This window comes from Penicillium solitum (genome assembly GCF_028829755.1).
Source record: "Penicillium solitum strain IBT 25940 chromosome Unknown utg000001l_segment0_segment0, whole genome shotgun sequence".
NCBI lineage: Eukaryota > Fungi > Ascomycota > Eurotiomycetes > Eurotiales > Aspergillaceae > Penicillium > Penicillium solitum.
The window spans coordinates 5,596,807-5,610,830 of NW_027072121.1; the positions used below are offsets into that span (position 1 = coordinate 5,596,807).

General features: G+C 51.0%; 9 protein-coding genes across 9 annotated transcripts; 3 read left to right on the forward strand and 6 right to left on the reverse strand.

Moving 5' to 3' along the window:
• Positions 1–374: 374 nt before the first annotated feature.
• On the reverse strand, positions 375–1,320 carry N7455_002113 (tubulin-binding prefolding complex subunit PAC10; the record flags this gene model as incomplete). The annotated part of the gene is made up of 4 exons (XM_040951212.2): positions 375–473; positions 554–787; positions 942–1,182; positions 1,301–1,320. 4 exons carry the CDS (start codon positions 1,318–1,320, stop codon positions 375–377), a joined length of 594 nt encoding a protein of 197 aa, XP_040817540.1.
• A 125-nt stretch (positions 1,321–1,445) lies between these two features.
• N7455_002114 (TMEM199/VMA12 family protein) lies at positions 1,446–2,416 on the forward strand (the record flags this gene model as incomplete). Its single annotated transcript, XM_040951085.2, has 2 exons — positions 1,446–1,753; positions 1,856–2,416. The coding sequence occupies exons 1-2, from the start codon at positions 1,496–1,498 to the stop codon at positions 2,414–2,416; spliced, it is 819 nt and encodes a 272-aa protein (XP_040817533.2). The 5' UTR covers positions 1,446–1,495.
• A 300-nt stretch (positions 2,417–2,716) lies between these two features.
• Positions 2,717–4,292, reverse strand: N7455_002115 (allantoinase alX; the record flags this gene model as incomplete). The annotated part of the gene is made up of 2 exons (XM_040951145.2): positions 2,717–3,739; positions 3,798–4,292. The coding sequence occupies 2 exons, from the start codon at positions 4,290–4,292 to the stop codon at positions 2,717–2,719; spliced, it is 1,518 nt and encodes a 505-aa protein (XP_040818492.2).
• A 1,297-nt stretch (positions 4,293–5,589) lies between these two features.
• Positions 5,590–7,495, reverse strand: N7455_002116 (uncharacterized protein; the record flags this gene model as incomplete). Its single annotated transcript, XM_040951328.2, has 4 exons — positions 5,590–6,566; positions 6,622–7,167; positions 7,243–7,358; positions 7,428–7,495. 4 exons carry the CDS (start codon positions 7,493–7,495, stop codon positions 5,590–5,592), a joined length of 1,707 nt encoding a protein of 568 aa, XP_040818320.2.
• A 75-nt stretch (positions 7,496–7,570) lies between these two features.
• N7455_002117 (uncharacterized protein) lies at positions 7,571–7,867 on the forward strand (the record flags this gene model as incomplete). Its single annotated transcript, XM_040951598.2, has 1 exon — positions 7,571–7,867. The coding sequence occupies one exon, from the start codon at positions 7,571–7,573 to the stop codon at positions 7,865–7,867; it is 297 nt and encodes a 98-aa protein (XP_040817930.2).
• Positions 7,868–8,188: 321 nt separating this feature from the next.
• N7455_002118 (mitochondrial 37S ribosomal protein uS14m) lies at positions 8,189–8,736 on the reverse strand (the record flags this gene model as incomplete). Its single annotated transcript, XM_040951839.2, has 3 exons — positions 8,189–8,251; positions 8,335–8,506; positions 8,618–8,736. The coding sequence occupies 3 exons, from the start codon at positions 8,734–8,736 to the stop codon at positions 8,189–8,191; spliced, it is 354 nt and encodes a 117-aa protein (XP_040818198.2).
• Positions 8,737–9,167: 431 nt separating this feature from the next.
• On the reverse strand, positions 9,168–9,989 carry N7455_002119 (F1F0 ATP synthase subunit i). Its single transcript, XM_040951599.2, has 4 exons — positions 9,880–9,989; positions 9,769–9,798; positions 9,594–9,644; positions 9,168–9,465 (listed from the first exon to the last, which is right to left on the reverse strand). The coding sequence occupies exons 1-4, from the start codon at positions 9,914–9,916 to the stop codon at positions 9,401–9,403; spliced, it is 183 nt and encodes a 60-aa protein (XP_040817568.1). The 5' UTR covers positions 9,917–9,989; the 3' UTR covers positions 9,168–9,400.
• A 134-nt stretch (positions 9,990–10,123) lies between these two features.
• On the forward strand, positions 10,124–10,735 carry N7455_002120 (DASH complex subunit SPC19; the record flags this gene model as incomplete). The annotated part of the gene is made up of 2 exons (XM_040950955.2): positions 10,124–10,255; positions 10,328–10,735. The coding sequence occupies 2 exons, from the start codon at positions 10,124–10,126 to the stop codon at positions 10,733–10,735; spliced, it is 540 nt and encodes a 179-aa protein (XP_040818464.2).
• A 625-nt stretch (positions 10,736–11,360) lies between these two features.
• Positions 11,361–13,856, reverse strand: N7455_002121 (tRNA methyltransferase RSM22; the record flags this gene model as incomplete). Its single annotated transcript, XM_040951176.2, has 1 exon — positions 11,361–13,856. The coding sequence occupies one exon, from the start codon at positions 13,854–13,856 to the stop codon at positions 11,361–11,363; it is 2,496 nt and encodes an 831-aa protein (XP_040818230.2).
• Between the last annotated feature and the right edge of the window lie 168 nt (positions 13,857–14,024).

The window sequence follows — 14,024 nt, forward strand, 5'->3', positions numbered from 1 at the left end:
GGCGTGTGGACTGGGAGATGTTCATAGTGAAGGTAGCGTCCTCGAGCTTCACGGATATTGGGATTTTGGGAGTTCTATTTGTTTCTTTTTTTGTTTCCTTTGGCAATCTTCTATTGCGTTCCAAGGTTGTTCACGAATCATGACATGCGTCTCTTTTCGTTTTATATGCATAGGGCATTTTTGGTTTAGAGCGTATTCTTCTAATATCCATTACTTCAGTTTAATGTTTCTCTATGCGTTATGATTTCCTTGATTTCTTTTTCCCTTGACATTTAACCTGGAAGATAATAGACCATTCATAATCGATGACATTGGCAACATTTTTATAATATCCCATAAATCCCTTCAAAAACATTCAGCCACCAGGGCGCTTCTTATTTTTTCGTTTCCTCTTCACCCTTGCCATCAGCCTTATCTTTACGCCTTTCTACAACATCCCAGTTGTACACACGCGCCGTGGCAACTTCCAATGTCTGCAAAGAGTCAGCGTTAGCAAAAGCGCCAATATCCCAACCTCCCACACATATGCCTCTCGCAATCAGAATAGACGTACCGTAATCTGCTCGCGCAAGAATTCCAGATCCTCCTCGCAGTTCTGCAAGCTCGACTCCGCAGCATTGAGCTTCTCATCCAGCATGGTCTCCGCCTCGCCGAGCGGGTACGCCAACATGACATTCGCCCCGAGCCAGAGGTAGACCTCTTCGGCATCGGCAGGCGAGATCGCAGCCCGGGCGTAGAGGGTATCATTGAGTTCGAAATTAGTCTCGAGGTCTGAGTCAGGGTTGGACTAAACAAGTACATTATGTTAGTGAATTGATATTCCCCGATTTCAGTTTCAGTTTTGTCTTTTTTCTTTCTCCAACGGACGCTTCACGCAACATTTTTTTTCCTCCGAATGAATTGCATATTATAAATAGAGTCACGGGCGGGGGGATATTTACCTCCTTGCGCAGCTGCAGGAACCGCACCATCTCCAGCGTCTTCTTGATATCGGGGATCTTCTCCCGCAGACCCTGGCCGCGGCGCTGGGTGTTCACCTCCATGAACTGGTACTTGGAGATCATCTCCTGGAAGGAGCGGAGGGTAGGCTCGACTTCCTCGCGGGAGGAGACGTAGTCGCTGACATTGTCGATGAAGGGTGCGACGGGGATCCCGCGCGGGTTGGTTTGTGTTGTTACCGTGCTGGGTGGAGGAGGGGTTAGTTTCCTCGTTTCTGTGGATGCGGGCATAGGATTGGGGTTGGAGGATTGAAGCTAGAAGGGGATCTCTGTAAAAAGATAGAATAGGAATTGGAATTTACCTCTTCTTTGAGTCCGCCATGGTCGCAAAGATGTGTGTGAGAGAGAATGAGAAGAAGATATGACGATGTGGGGAGGAGCTTAACTGCCACTTTTTTGGGGTTCCGCTTTATCTCTCCCCTGCGATGAACTAAACCTCAATGCATTCGACTTGATTCACCCCTAATTTCGTTGGATCTCGTTGAATTTGTATCAGAATGGTCCTCCTTCTTACGACGGATCGCATCCTCGCCGCGTTCGAAGCTATTCCAGCTTCGCGCCACGAGGAGCTAGACCTGCCTACCACGCTCGAAGCACAAGGCCCAATAGCCCACGAGCAACTGATCCGGCTTGCCAGATATCTTCAAACAGACCCAGAATACAAAGAGCATGCCTCTCATACTCCAACGGTCCTCAGCTCCCTCCTCCGCGGCACGAAAGTCTACGTTCCTCCGCCGCCAAAGAAGCCAGAGCCCGTACGTGGTCTACACACAAACCCATCCCTGCCCTTCCTTTCCTTTCGCCAAATACATAAAGACTATATCAAACCAGATCCTAACATTCTACACGAAATACAGAGCGCCGAATATCTCGCATCAAAAGCCCGCCTCCTCGCCGCAACAGAACAAGAATCCTACAACCGCCTTTTAAACCCAAACTACCAACCAAACGCCGATCACGCGGATCCACACACATCGCCCTACACAAGCGACGGCCGAATAGAAGAGGACACGCTCACGATCTCGCTTGTTTCTAGCGTATTCATCTCGGTGCTGGTGACTGGATTTAGCGTGTACGCGGCGCTCACTCGGTTCCCGACGCCGCAGATCCTATCAAGCGAGGCGGTTAAGGTTCTTCTTGGGCTGTTTGCGGCGCTGAGTGTTGCTGTTGCAGAGTCATTTTTATATTGGACGTATATTGGCAAGGTGGATCGGGCGAGGGTTAAGGAGCGGGGGGTTAAGGAGAGGAAGGTTGTTATTGGGGCTGTTGGAGAGGAGGATAAGGGTCTAGATGAGGGTGTTGAGGTTGGGGCGGAGAAGGAGGAGATTTGGGGGAAGGGGGTTAATGGGGGTGTTAGGAGGAGGGTTAGAGAGAAGTGGGAGAAGGGGAGGGATGGGGAGGATGTTAAGAGTCTTTGATATATATGGATTTGTATAGTATTCAATAATAATGACTACATGTATTTTTATTAAGACTGGGATGATTCAATTGATTGCTTTTGGTATTCTATCCCTAAAGCTACAATGCGCTGTCATTAATCTAACGGGTATGGATGCTGTGTGATCATTAGTGCTCATCAGAGGGTTCGATCTCACAGGTCGAGATCGAGATGTAAAGTGGCAGAGATGTATAAAAAAGAGCAAGGCGAACTGCCGAGATGTCAACTTGTCTCAATCGTGGACAATGGAAAAAAGAAGAAGAAGAGAGCGGGAAATATCTCAAACCCGTTTCTCAAGAAGCAGCTTGCCATGCGGCGACTGGCTATCGAAGCCCTGTTCACGGCTGAAGATACGCTCACCACGCAACCAGGTCTCGCGGACCATGCCGCGCAGAGTACGGCCCTGGTAGGGGGAGCACTTGTTGCGGAAGAGCATGGTACTCGGCTCGACAGTCCATTCGGCAGAGTCATCGAAAACACAAATATCAGCATCAAAGCCGACAACCAGGTCACCCTTGTGCGACTGCAAGCCAACTTGGGCAGCAGTGTTGGCACAGCAGAGACGGACGACGTCCTGGAGGGCGTTCTTGGTGTTCTCGTCTTCTGGCGAAGAGGTCAGGCCCTTGCGACGGCTGAGGTCTGTCCAGAGGATGGGCAAGCCCAGTCCAACGGAAGAAATACCGCCCCAGGCAGAGAAGAAGTTTCCGCTCTCCTCTTCCTTGCCGCCGGTACAGTGACCGGGGATATGGCCTGGGAGCATCTTCAGGTCTGGTGTGCAGGGGGAGTGGTCGGAGACGACGGTCTTGATGACGCCGTCGTCGGCGTGTCTCTCGAGCTCTTCCCACAGACTATCTTGATTCAGCTTGGAGCGGATAGGTGGGCAGCACTTGTGGCGGGTATCGCCGTCGCGTACTTCCTCGGCTGCCAGGGAGAGATAGTGGAAGCAGGTTTCGGCGGTGATCTTGACGCCATTGGCGCGGGCTTCCCGCAACAAGGGGATAGCTTCCATCGCAGAGAGGTGAACGATGTGCAGAGGCAGATTGGGAGCAAGATGAGCCAAAGACAGGATACTTTCGACGGCGCAGGTCTCGAATGAGGAGGGTCTCGAGGCTAGGAAAGTTGCATACGCCTCAAGAGGACCAACAGGGTCGGCAGGTGCATCAGATGTCTGAACTTCGTCACCCACAGATGCGGTAATGGGAGGCACCATCTCGGCGTGGAACATGAGAGTTGTTGGCTCATCGGCCAGCTCGGCCATGACCTTTTTGATATCCTCTCTGCCGACAGCGGGGAACTCATCCACCTATTAAAAAGTATTAATACTAATTCGAGAACTCACGACGTGGATATCATTCACTTACACCACTGTCAATCAGGAAACCCTTGAAGCCGCGGACACCCTCTTGGACAAGAGCCTTAAGCTCGCCCGCATTGCCGGGAATGATACCGCCATAGAAGCCGACATCAACCCAGCACTTGCCCTGGGCAGCCTGGATCTTCTCTTTCAGCCCGTTCACGGTGGTAGTGGGCGGGATAGCATTGAGAGGCATATCAATGACGGTAGTCACACCACCAAAGGCAGCGGCTTGAGTGCCTGTGTAGAAGCCCTCCCATTCTGTGCGGCCGGGCTCGTTCAGATGGACATGCGCATCAACCAGACCGGGCAGTAAAACATGGGGGGAATAGTCGGTATAGGGAGTATCGACAGGGAACTCCGATGCTGGAATCACGGAATCAAAGACGGCGGTGATTTTACCGGTTGTTCGTGAGATCACCACAGTGGCAGAGGTCAAACGGCCGGAGATAACGGCGCGTGATGAAGCCACAACGGCAATGGAGGGAAGGTTAGTTGCCATGACTCTTGTGTATTCTATACTTCAGACTCGAAACCCAACGAAATATAAGAAAGCTATGCAGATAAGACGAAGAAGATAAGAGGGGCAAAAGCCCAAAGATAAGGGGACTGGGGGAGATATAAATACGCCACTCACTCAGAAGAAAAAAAAAAGAGTTCAGGCCCACCTTGGGGTAATTGAGATTTCACTTTTAGCAAAAGGAAGATCCAGGGATATCAAGGGAATATCCACAGGCCCACTGCGGCCATTTCTCGCCAACCGGTCCAGACACCGTGCAGGTGCAGAATGGCCTTCACGCTTGCCATATTAGGGATGAATTGGGAGACAATGTTCCCCTCTGCTTTCTCTGTGTCTGGATACCAGCATATTGAGGTATAGCCGTATATCGATTTTGTATTGACAAGGCAGAGAGGGAACAGCCGTCGGGCACCTCCGAAGTGAAATCTGCGGGCAATTCCCGCTTATCGCTTTATCAGCTTACTCGATGGAAACTGTCTTTCTCCCGAGGTCGCCTGGGCACCTTCGGGCCTTCATTCTTTTTACTCGATCAAAACTGTTTCCGGTGGGGGAAAATATCTGTCTCGGAAAGGGTTGACAATGTTGGCTTGTGACCATCTCCTGTTTTTGCCGAGCAGTTTTCATTGAACCATTTCGCCATTGTTCCATATCCCGGTGGCGAACAATGGCGAGAAGGTGAATGTTGGAGGGGATATTGAAGAGAATATAAAGTAAGAGAATGAGCAAGAGAACAGATCTGATCTTCTGAGAATCCCCTGTTTTCATTTGTCCCCCAAACCTTCAGGGATTCTTCCAAGACTTATGCCTGGTCCGTGATCAGGAGTATAATCCACCTAGCAGATGTTTAATGTGACGTTCCGCTGTTTGCTAAAGAGGAATTTTAAATATGCAAGGTAGATATTTAATCTGATGTGCTGTATGCCGGTCAAGGTTATGGTCTTGGTGCCTTCGTGATACCCCTAAGAGACATAAATACATACATTATGTACCTACGTCGTATACACTAAAAGTTTGCAGGGAGATTAGTGCAAGAAGTTTCACTCATTCGCTATCTTAGCAGATGGTAGTAGACTCCTTTTTTTTCTGTGATTTTCTGTGATTTTCTGGTTGAATTCATCTCAAGTAGGGAGGAAAGAACAGCCACCTGGGCGCGAAAACCTCAAGAAAGAAAAAAAAAAAAAATCATCCGGTGTTCTCACCGGGAAACAAACTCCAGAGACAACCCACCCCTAGACAAACCAAACCCATAATGCCGCTTCATAAGGAAGTATGGGGCCACTTAGAGGGTTTCATCTTCTTGTTCGTCCTCTCGGATATCTTGCAGATCACTGAGGTTGAACGGGTCAGTCTTGCCGACGATTATATCGTCGTAGTACGTCGGGATTTCCGGAACGGAAAGAGCGCCAGCCAGAGCGCCAGGAGGAACGCCAGGAGGAACGCCAGGCAGGTCAGACATGCCAGAAACGCCAAGGCCAACAGGAAGCACACCGGGAACGTCAGGAAGAACGTCAGGAAACATGCCACGAGAAGCCTCACGAAAAGCTCCAGGAGAAGGCAAAGGAGAAGGCTTAGGAGTAGTCTCAGAAGAAGAGCCGGGAAGCCCGTCAGGAACGGGGACGCCATCACGAGAAGTGCCAGGAGAAGCGTCCGGAACATCAGGGAGAGCATCAAACGCACCATCCTTCTCAACCATGTAAACGGCGGAACACTCGCTGTCACCGTCACTTTCGTCGTCTTTAGCGTCAACAAACGACAACTTGTCATTGAAAAAGGTAATCATTTCCTTGGTGAACGTGACACCCGTCAGGAGGCCTTTAATCTGGTTCATGACTTCCAGGCTGCGAACTTCAATCTTGCTGCCAGGGACTTCCGGAACCATGTCGTCGGGCAATGGCGCGCGAACAGCTTCGCTGCTGGGATCGGTCTCGCCAGGGACCACATCAAACTTCTCCATCGCCATTGGAGAGTAATGCATAATGTTCATCCAGGTTAAGATGTGTCCCACACCACGAGTGACCATGCAAGTCGACTTTGTGTTTTCGCCGGAGGAGTACGTGTTGCAACCATGAAGGTGTTCAAGGCCAGGCACACGTGTGCCAAGCGGCTTACCGCTGAGGGTCCAGCCACGGGAACGGTGTTTCATGAACCAGGCGAATGATTCCGGGTCCTTCACGTCATCAGTCTTGTTCTTCGTGATAGCAATCGCCTCAGGGTTGATCAGGGAGAGGGAGGAGATGTGGGGCGACCAGAAACTCCCTAGGGGCCATGTCAGTAAGCAATCCCTAACTACGTTATGCAGTCAGATACTCACATTGATTCTTCAGGTAAGTCATGGCAGCATGACCGCCCTCAGACATGCCAATGATGTCGATTCTGGCGCCGACTTGGAAGTTGCCGCGCATCAAGACTTGATGGAAGATATTCTCGACATGCTCACCGATGGAGCCCTTGCCGATCACATTACGATCATCCAGTGGACGTTTGCGTTCCACGGCAGAGCTGCGGTGTTGACTATGGGCACTGTTGGCAGTCATGGCGAACCAACCTGAATTGTTCCACACGGTCTGGCCCGTGTTCGCAAGAACGAGAGCATTGGGCGAATCTTGAGCATTCTCACCGAGCAGACCCTTTGCAAAGCCCAGGATCGAACCGAAAGAAATGCCGTCGTCGCAAGCGTCACGGTACGAGAAGACACCCAGGTCCTCAACAATCTCGCCGAAGAAAACAACAACCCGAGGTGCAGTGGTCACGTTGCCTGACACCATGATGGGGACCTGTTGCTTGCTGCCCTTGGGAATTTTCATAAAATGCATTCCCATCCCCAAGAGCCGGTCGATGATGCAGGTACGGATCGCCTCTGTGAAGTTGTTAGCACCAAATGATTCATGAAAACCATCGCCTACGATGGAGATGGATCTAAGGATTAACTAACTATGGAGGGCCTCAATGTGGACCTTGTTCATGCGGTCACTTCGGTTGACCTTGTAACGAGGGCCCTGGTCAGGGGCGGCGATGTACCGGATCTTGTCATCTTCGGTGAGGACGAATCTGTGTCATTCCATGCACTGTTAGACCACAAGGCTGAGATGTCACGTCGAAAACTACGGAAAAACTCACCCAAGTCCCAGCAGGTCTTCTGGGCAGACAGTGTCGTCGGGGAGAAGGTCTCCCAAAGCGTCGTTCATTGTGGCGAGGCTTCAAATCAAGGTGTGATATTGATTTGAGAAGAAAGTCAAAGAGACAAGAGTGGAAGATGAATGATGGGTAAAGGGAGGAGGAAGAAGAAAAAGAAAGGAAGAGGGGAGTATCACACGAGCAAAACCGGAAGGCGCCGCGATTTCTCAACGCGATTTTACGACGGGGCAACAGTCAGCGACGATGTGATTATGGCAGGCATCGACAAGCCGGCCATCTACTCAATGACCGACGATGATGCGACCCTGAACAGGCTACGCCGAAGAGTCTTGCTGCTGGTATTGAAGATCTACAACTGGAATCTTCTTGATAGACGCCGCCGAGATATGATGAGATTACCGGTCAAGTATGAATCAGAATAACCGGGCTGATCTGCAACTGATCGTCATGATGGAAGCAAACAACCCAATTGAGATGAGCTCAACACCAAACAAAGAAAGCCTGATCTCACGACATCAGCAAACGAGGACCAGGCCCAAAGCGATGCCTGGACTGTCAATACGAACACGCCGAGAGCAGTGGAGTTTGGTCGGAGGAACTAAAGCGACAAAGAAAGATTTGATTTCTCTGCAAATGAGAATTGCATACTGTACATGCCTCCACCCAATGGAGGCAAAGAAGAAAACGCCATCGTGCAAACAATTCAACCAGATGTGTCCATATATTACAGAGCACCGATACAATTACCAACTGGCCTTCCTCACACCGGGGAGTTCACCAGCGAGAGCCTGCATACGGAATTGGTACTATAGAAGAAGACAGTGTGTTAGCGATATGATATCAAAAGCCTCGGGCAAGATGCGGCCATTGGCCGGAGTTTTCGACTCACTCTGTTGATTCTGAAGTCGCGGAAGACACTGCGAGCGGTGCCTGATGCCACACAACGGTTCTTGATCTGCGTGGGGCGAGTGTATGCGTGCATCTGCGACAATTGGAGCTGAGCCTGCGCGCGGACACGGCCAGAGAGAGAGGTGTTGCGGATCATGTAGCGGAGAGCTTGTCTGCAGAGGAATACCGAGTCAGAATTTATGTCTCAATTCCCAGATTTCCCCAGCTCAGGATATCCATCCTCGGTCAAGCTAGAACATCTAAGAGAAGGACAGGGTTCGTACCGTTCGGGCTCAGTCTGCTCGAAGGCCATGCGCTTGTTGTTGTCCCGAATCAAGCGGGTATTAACAAACCCAGAAAGATCAAGCTTCTTGGGCCGGAAAAGGCCTGCCATTTTGGTCATTTTGGCGTGTTTAATTGGGGGTAATTGCGGAGTTGAGGTCGGAAAATGATTGTCCTTCGGCCAGGCGGAGTTGGTGAAAACTGGCTGCCCGATCGGGTTTAGCGTGTTGGATACAAGATTTCACGCTGAGCGGCATCAAAGCCCTACGTTACTGCTGGTATTTTGATGGATAGCTGTTACAATCAAAATTAAATGACATGGCATTGAAAGCAAAGGCTAATTTTGACTTACTGCACGGTCGCAAAGACGTATAAGTCTAGCCCTAAGTGAAATAGCGTAGCAATAAGCTGATGTGAAGTATAGAGTCCACAAACCCTATAGCTTTACCTATAATACAACAAGCTCCGGAATATTCGGCTTAAGTTACTTTCCTTACTATGACTGGTGCAATATCATCCAGCAGAAGGGACACTACGAAAGGAAGAAGCGCCTTGCTCAGAATGGTACTGGTACAGCTTGTGAATTGATCCAAGTCACCCCCATCGAGGTGGGTATACTCTATATGCTTGGACAGGGGCAAACTGCCCGCAGAGTAATCACAAAAAATGCAAGCCGGCCATTGATGACCTGGGCCATCTCCGTCCACCCACACATCGCGACGGTTCGTCCCGCTCCTCTTCAACGAACAAATGGGATCTCAAAATGCATTCATTGTCGACCCAATTTAGTGGTCAGCCTTGCCAGCGGGCTTAGCGTTGGGGTTGCGGGGGTCGTTCTGGTACTGAGCGGCTGTACGGATATGAAGGTTAGTTGTTTATGCTCGCAGACGCTCATCGGAATGTCGGTTTGTGGATAGTGTCGCATATGACCCCGAAACTCGTCGATGATTTATGTGTAGCTGCGCGGAATAGACTCACTGTTGGACAGAGCGTTCTGGAGAGAGTTGACACCGTAGAGCACAATGAGGCCTGGAGAGGAGAATCGTCAGAGTAATGTTCCATCAACAACCGCTCCGAGGGTGCAGTATTCCGAATTGACAATCCATGCGTTCCGGATTGTCAGGGAATTTTGGTATTTAAAGGGTATGCGTACCGGCAGCGAAGAAGGGAGCCATAGGCTTGGCTGTAAGTGAACATATGCGTCAGTCGTTGGTCCTCATATCCTTCTCCCATAAGTCGTAATCGAGGTTCAAAAAACACATACCCATAGCGCCGGGGAACTTCTTTCCGAGGAGAGACATTGTGACAGGTGAATCGAATGCGGAGAGAATTCGGCGTTCGGGAAGATGGTGAGGCAGGAGGACGGAAGAGGAGAAGTGAGGTTTGGGAGGTTTGCCCGGTCCCGAGGCCACGCCGCCTTAAAGGCGGTGTCATGCCGCTTTTACAGCCCGATCTATCCCGACCAGTGTAAACAATTATCTCCAAATCAGAGCTTCAAATCACACACTATGGCAGCTTCATTGTCTTCCTCAGTTACTTCGCTACAGTCCTCTCTCCAGATTTTGGACAGCTCTATATCTACCCTCGATGCGGGCGTGAACGATTTCCCTCGTCTATGTAAAGTTCTCCAAACAACGCGAGTATGTTCTTCCAAAGCTTCATTCCGGGAAAGAAACAAGAAGCTATGAATCTAACCATTTATTTTTGAATAGCACTTCGAGCTACTCCCTGAGCCTACATTGCGCGAGGCGCAGCAATCCCTCCTTGACGAAATCACCCCCAGCATCGCCCACCTCCTCACACTATCATCGAACCACGTCGAAAAGCTTGCGCGCCGCGAACAAGGCCTCAAGGCGAAATGCGACCTGCAAGAAGGTCGACTCTCGTCCACACCCGAGGGCCGGTCATCAGCTACTCGGAGCCAACCTCAAGGCAGTTCATTGCGGGGTCGTTTGGCGGGGTCCGGCGCTGCCTCGTCGGGCAATGCAGCAGCATCCAAGGCAGCGGAGCTGAGGAGACTCGTCCAGAAGAAAGAACGGCTCAAGTTTGCAGTTGATCGATTGGAGTTGCAGAGCACGCAGAAGCAAAGGCAGTTGCGAAAGAGTATGGCTGCGCAGTGAATGTAGCGGTGTCACTTTGCAAGATAAGAATATCTGCTATTATGAGAAACGACTAGCCTGTTAGGAGCTTTTGGTTCTAACAGAACTTTTCTCTGATCTCTACTCACGTCGTTCTTGACTATGTGTGCTTCGCCAATTCTGGCTAGAAAACCACCAATCCTAAAGCTAGCGACTATCTTTCCCGGAGCATTGATGTCTCTCACACCCGATGGATTTTTCAACACCCTGTGTTATTTGCAGGGCTCCACCCAGGAAAGGTCTCCGATGACCACCAGCGTTTCTTCGGCCTGACACAGTCCCCCTAGGCCGTGGCAAGACCATGCTACATCACAACCGACCTAGTGGGGTCCCCAACGGCCTCCATCAGGACTATCTAATGGGAGAAAAGGAGGATTTACTGAGGATAAATGACGCCTCAGATACTGTATCAATAAAAAAAAATACATATCAAACATTGATTAGAGTGAAGATGCTATATTTACATCTGTAGAAGTGCGAGAATAATATCCTAGTGTACAAACAAGATCCAGTCCCCAATCCCAATGCCAAATGCTGCCAGTTAGTAGTATAGTACATGTTTTCGAACCTCCAAATTCACAAAAGAATTGCGCCAAATCAAAGCCACTTATTCGTCGGCAGAACGCTTGTTGGATGCCTGACGAACCTTCTTTTTATCATTATGCTTCTTCCAACTGGGAATATGCTGGCCCCTCTTCTTGACAGGGACATCAGGAATATCCGAGTCATGAACCCCATATTCTTCATCTTCCTCTTCTCCTTCATTCTCAAAGTCACCCTCTTCCTCGGCATCATGCATAGAATCCTTGGTCGCCGCACGGCGAGCCAGGCGCTCCTTCTTACCCTCACCATGCTTATCGCCAAGGTTCAGGTTGCGCGGAACGCGGGTTTTGGCTCCCAGAGCCCACAGGTCACCCCAATGAGACTTGCGGGCGTCGCGGTAGGCCTGTCGGCTGTAGGAGCGCGGGACGGTCCAACGCTCGATTTTGCCGGCGGGTGTGCAGAGATCGAAGATCACATGGCCCCGGCGTTTCATGGGTGGGTAGATGGCACGGGGGAGGGATAGAGCGTTGAAGGCTGTCTTGTTGGGGATATCAGACTCCTCGGGGTCCTCGAATCCTTCGAACGCGGCATCTGTAGCCTCAGGACCTTGGCGAATTGCTTGCTCTTGTCGTAGGTCTACGCCGCGCTGCACGGCGAGGTAACTGAATTTGAGATCTTCGTGGTTACGGTCTTTCGCTCCCATGATGCGCTGCAGGAATGGAGGGCGAATGTATCGCTGCTCGAAATGGCAGTAGTCCCTACGGCCCTTAGTAGCACCCGAAGAATTGTGCATTGGGCAGGTTGAGTGGTTGGTGCAGGGAGCGACGATCATTCCACGCTCCTTCTCAATGACCTCGCGTTGGTCGGGGTCTTCGAGGAAGTTGTCGTATTCGGTAGAGCCGGGGCTTGCGATATGGCGTTTCAAGAGCATTTCACGAGCTCCAGAGATAGCCTCGAATCCCTTCTGGCGGCCCTTCTCGAGGAGAATAAGGATACCCCCGTTGGGGTTCAAAAGAGACCACAGGTTCTCCACGTACTGTTTACGCTCATATTCTTCTTCAAGACCGAGAAGAGAGTGCGGTGCAATGATGACATCGTACTGCTTGCGTTTAGGGGCATTCCGCGAGTCATCAATTGTAGGCTTCTCGCGCACATGGACATAATCAGGTAGCCGTGGGAGGAAGGTAGTGTTGTCCAGCATGATAGCAGCGCGCATCCGAAGGGCATCGGAGCCCGTCAGCACAGTTGATCTCCCAAAGGGGATGGGGGCTCCCGCGGGATGATCTGGCACCATGAGCTCCCATTCTGCGCGGATGACATCTCTCCAGGCCAGGATGCCAGCACCACCACCGCTGGCATCAAGAACGTTTGGCCCACCCTCTTGTGCGATGAGACGGCGGATCCAATCGACACCCAATCGCTTGCGAATCTCAACCATAACACTAAGTGTCGATGCGTAGATTCCGGGGTACAAGGCTGCCAAGTATGCGTTGGCCTCCATTTCTCCCATTTGACGCTGCGAAGCCTGAAGAGCGACAGGAAGCTGGGGTAATTGAGCACGCGGAGGCGCCGTTGTACTCGAATGGGGCAATCCTGGCCCTCCAAACAGGCGCCGAGCAGTCTCGGAAATGTGCTTGTTGGAGAATTCCGACAGAATAACCGATATGGGACCAGTGACGGTGTCCTTGGGCAGATGGATAGTTGTAGGATCAGTTCCGAATTTGCCTTCCAGAGTGCGCGGATGCATTCTTGGAGCAGAGTCAGGAACTGCCTCGTTCTCGAATTCCTCGAGCATAAGTTCGCCGCCCAGCTGCTCTGCCACTTCTCTGGTTCGTTGCATGGCAATTGTTTCCCGCTCTTCCGGGGAAACATCCATATCATAGACGAGTGGAACATCTTCTTCCGCGGCGCTTCCTTCTAGATCGACTTCCTCCCATCCTCCTTGTCCATCTTCGCGGAGCAAGCTCAGATCTTCCTCTTCCTCCTCAACCATTGACTCAACTTCCTGCCGAATGATTGGTTCTCCATAAAGGCGGGCGTAGATTTGAAGCTCGGCATCATCCAACAACCCTTCTGGGACCTCATATCCAAAGCGCTGTTTAATCTTGTGTACCCATGACTCTGCGGTGTGTTCGTCTCGCTGGCGGATCAGGTCGGTGAGCTCGTCTCCTTCGCCCTCTTTGCCCATAATTTCCAGCTCTTCAAGTATTTGTACCATTTCCGCCTCATTTTCACCGATTCGATCGATCAGGGTATTGATATCATCCGGTTCGATGGATTGGCTGGGTTGAGGTGGCGAGTCGGCGGTTGCTGGGCCTGACATGAACCTCCGCTGAGGGTGACATTGTGACGCCGCATAATCGGACGTATTTCTTCGGTGCGAAAGGGTGCTGGACGCGACCAAAGGCGACGCTTTTTGCACAAGACTGCGTTGCTGTGTAGGTGTCAAATGGTTGGCATGTCCGCGGAGCTGTCGCGATCCAGATGGGCAGGCAAAGGTGCGAAATAATTCGCGCGATTGTGACCGCCTCGCGCCTGATGCTGAAGACCTGGACAACATTTTCCAGATCTTGTCGACAGTCCCTTTTGAGAGGTTGAGAGAGAAAGAAAAATGGCCGAGCCCAGAAAATTGATGCCAAGACAACCATGCGCGCCCATCACAAACTGCGGGCCTCTGATTGGCTGGTCCGTCGTTGTTCCCTTGGGTCGGTTTTAGCTCGGTGTCAAA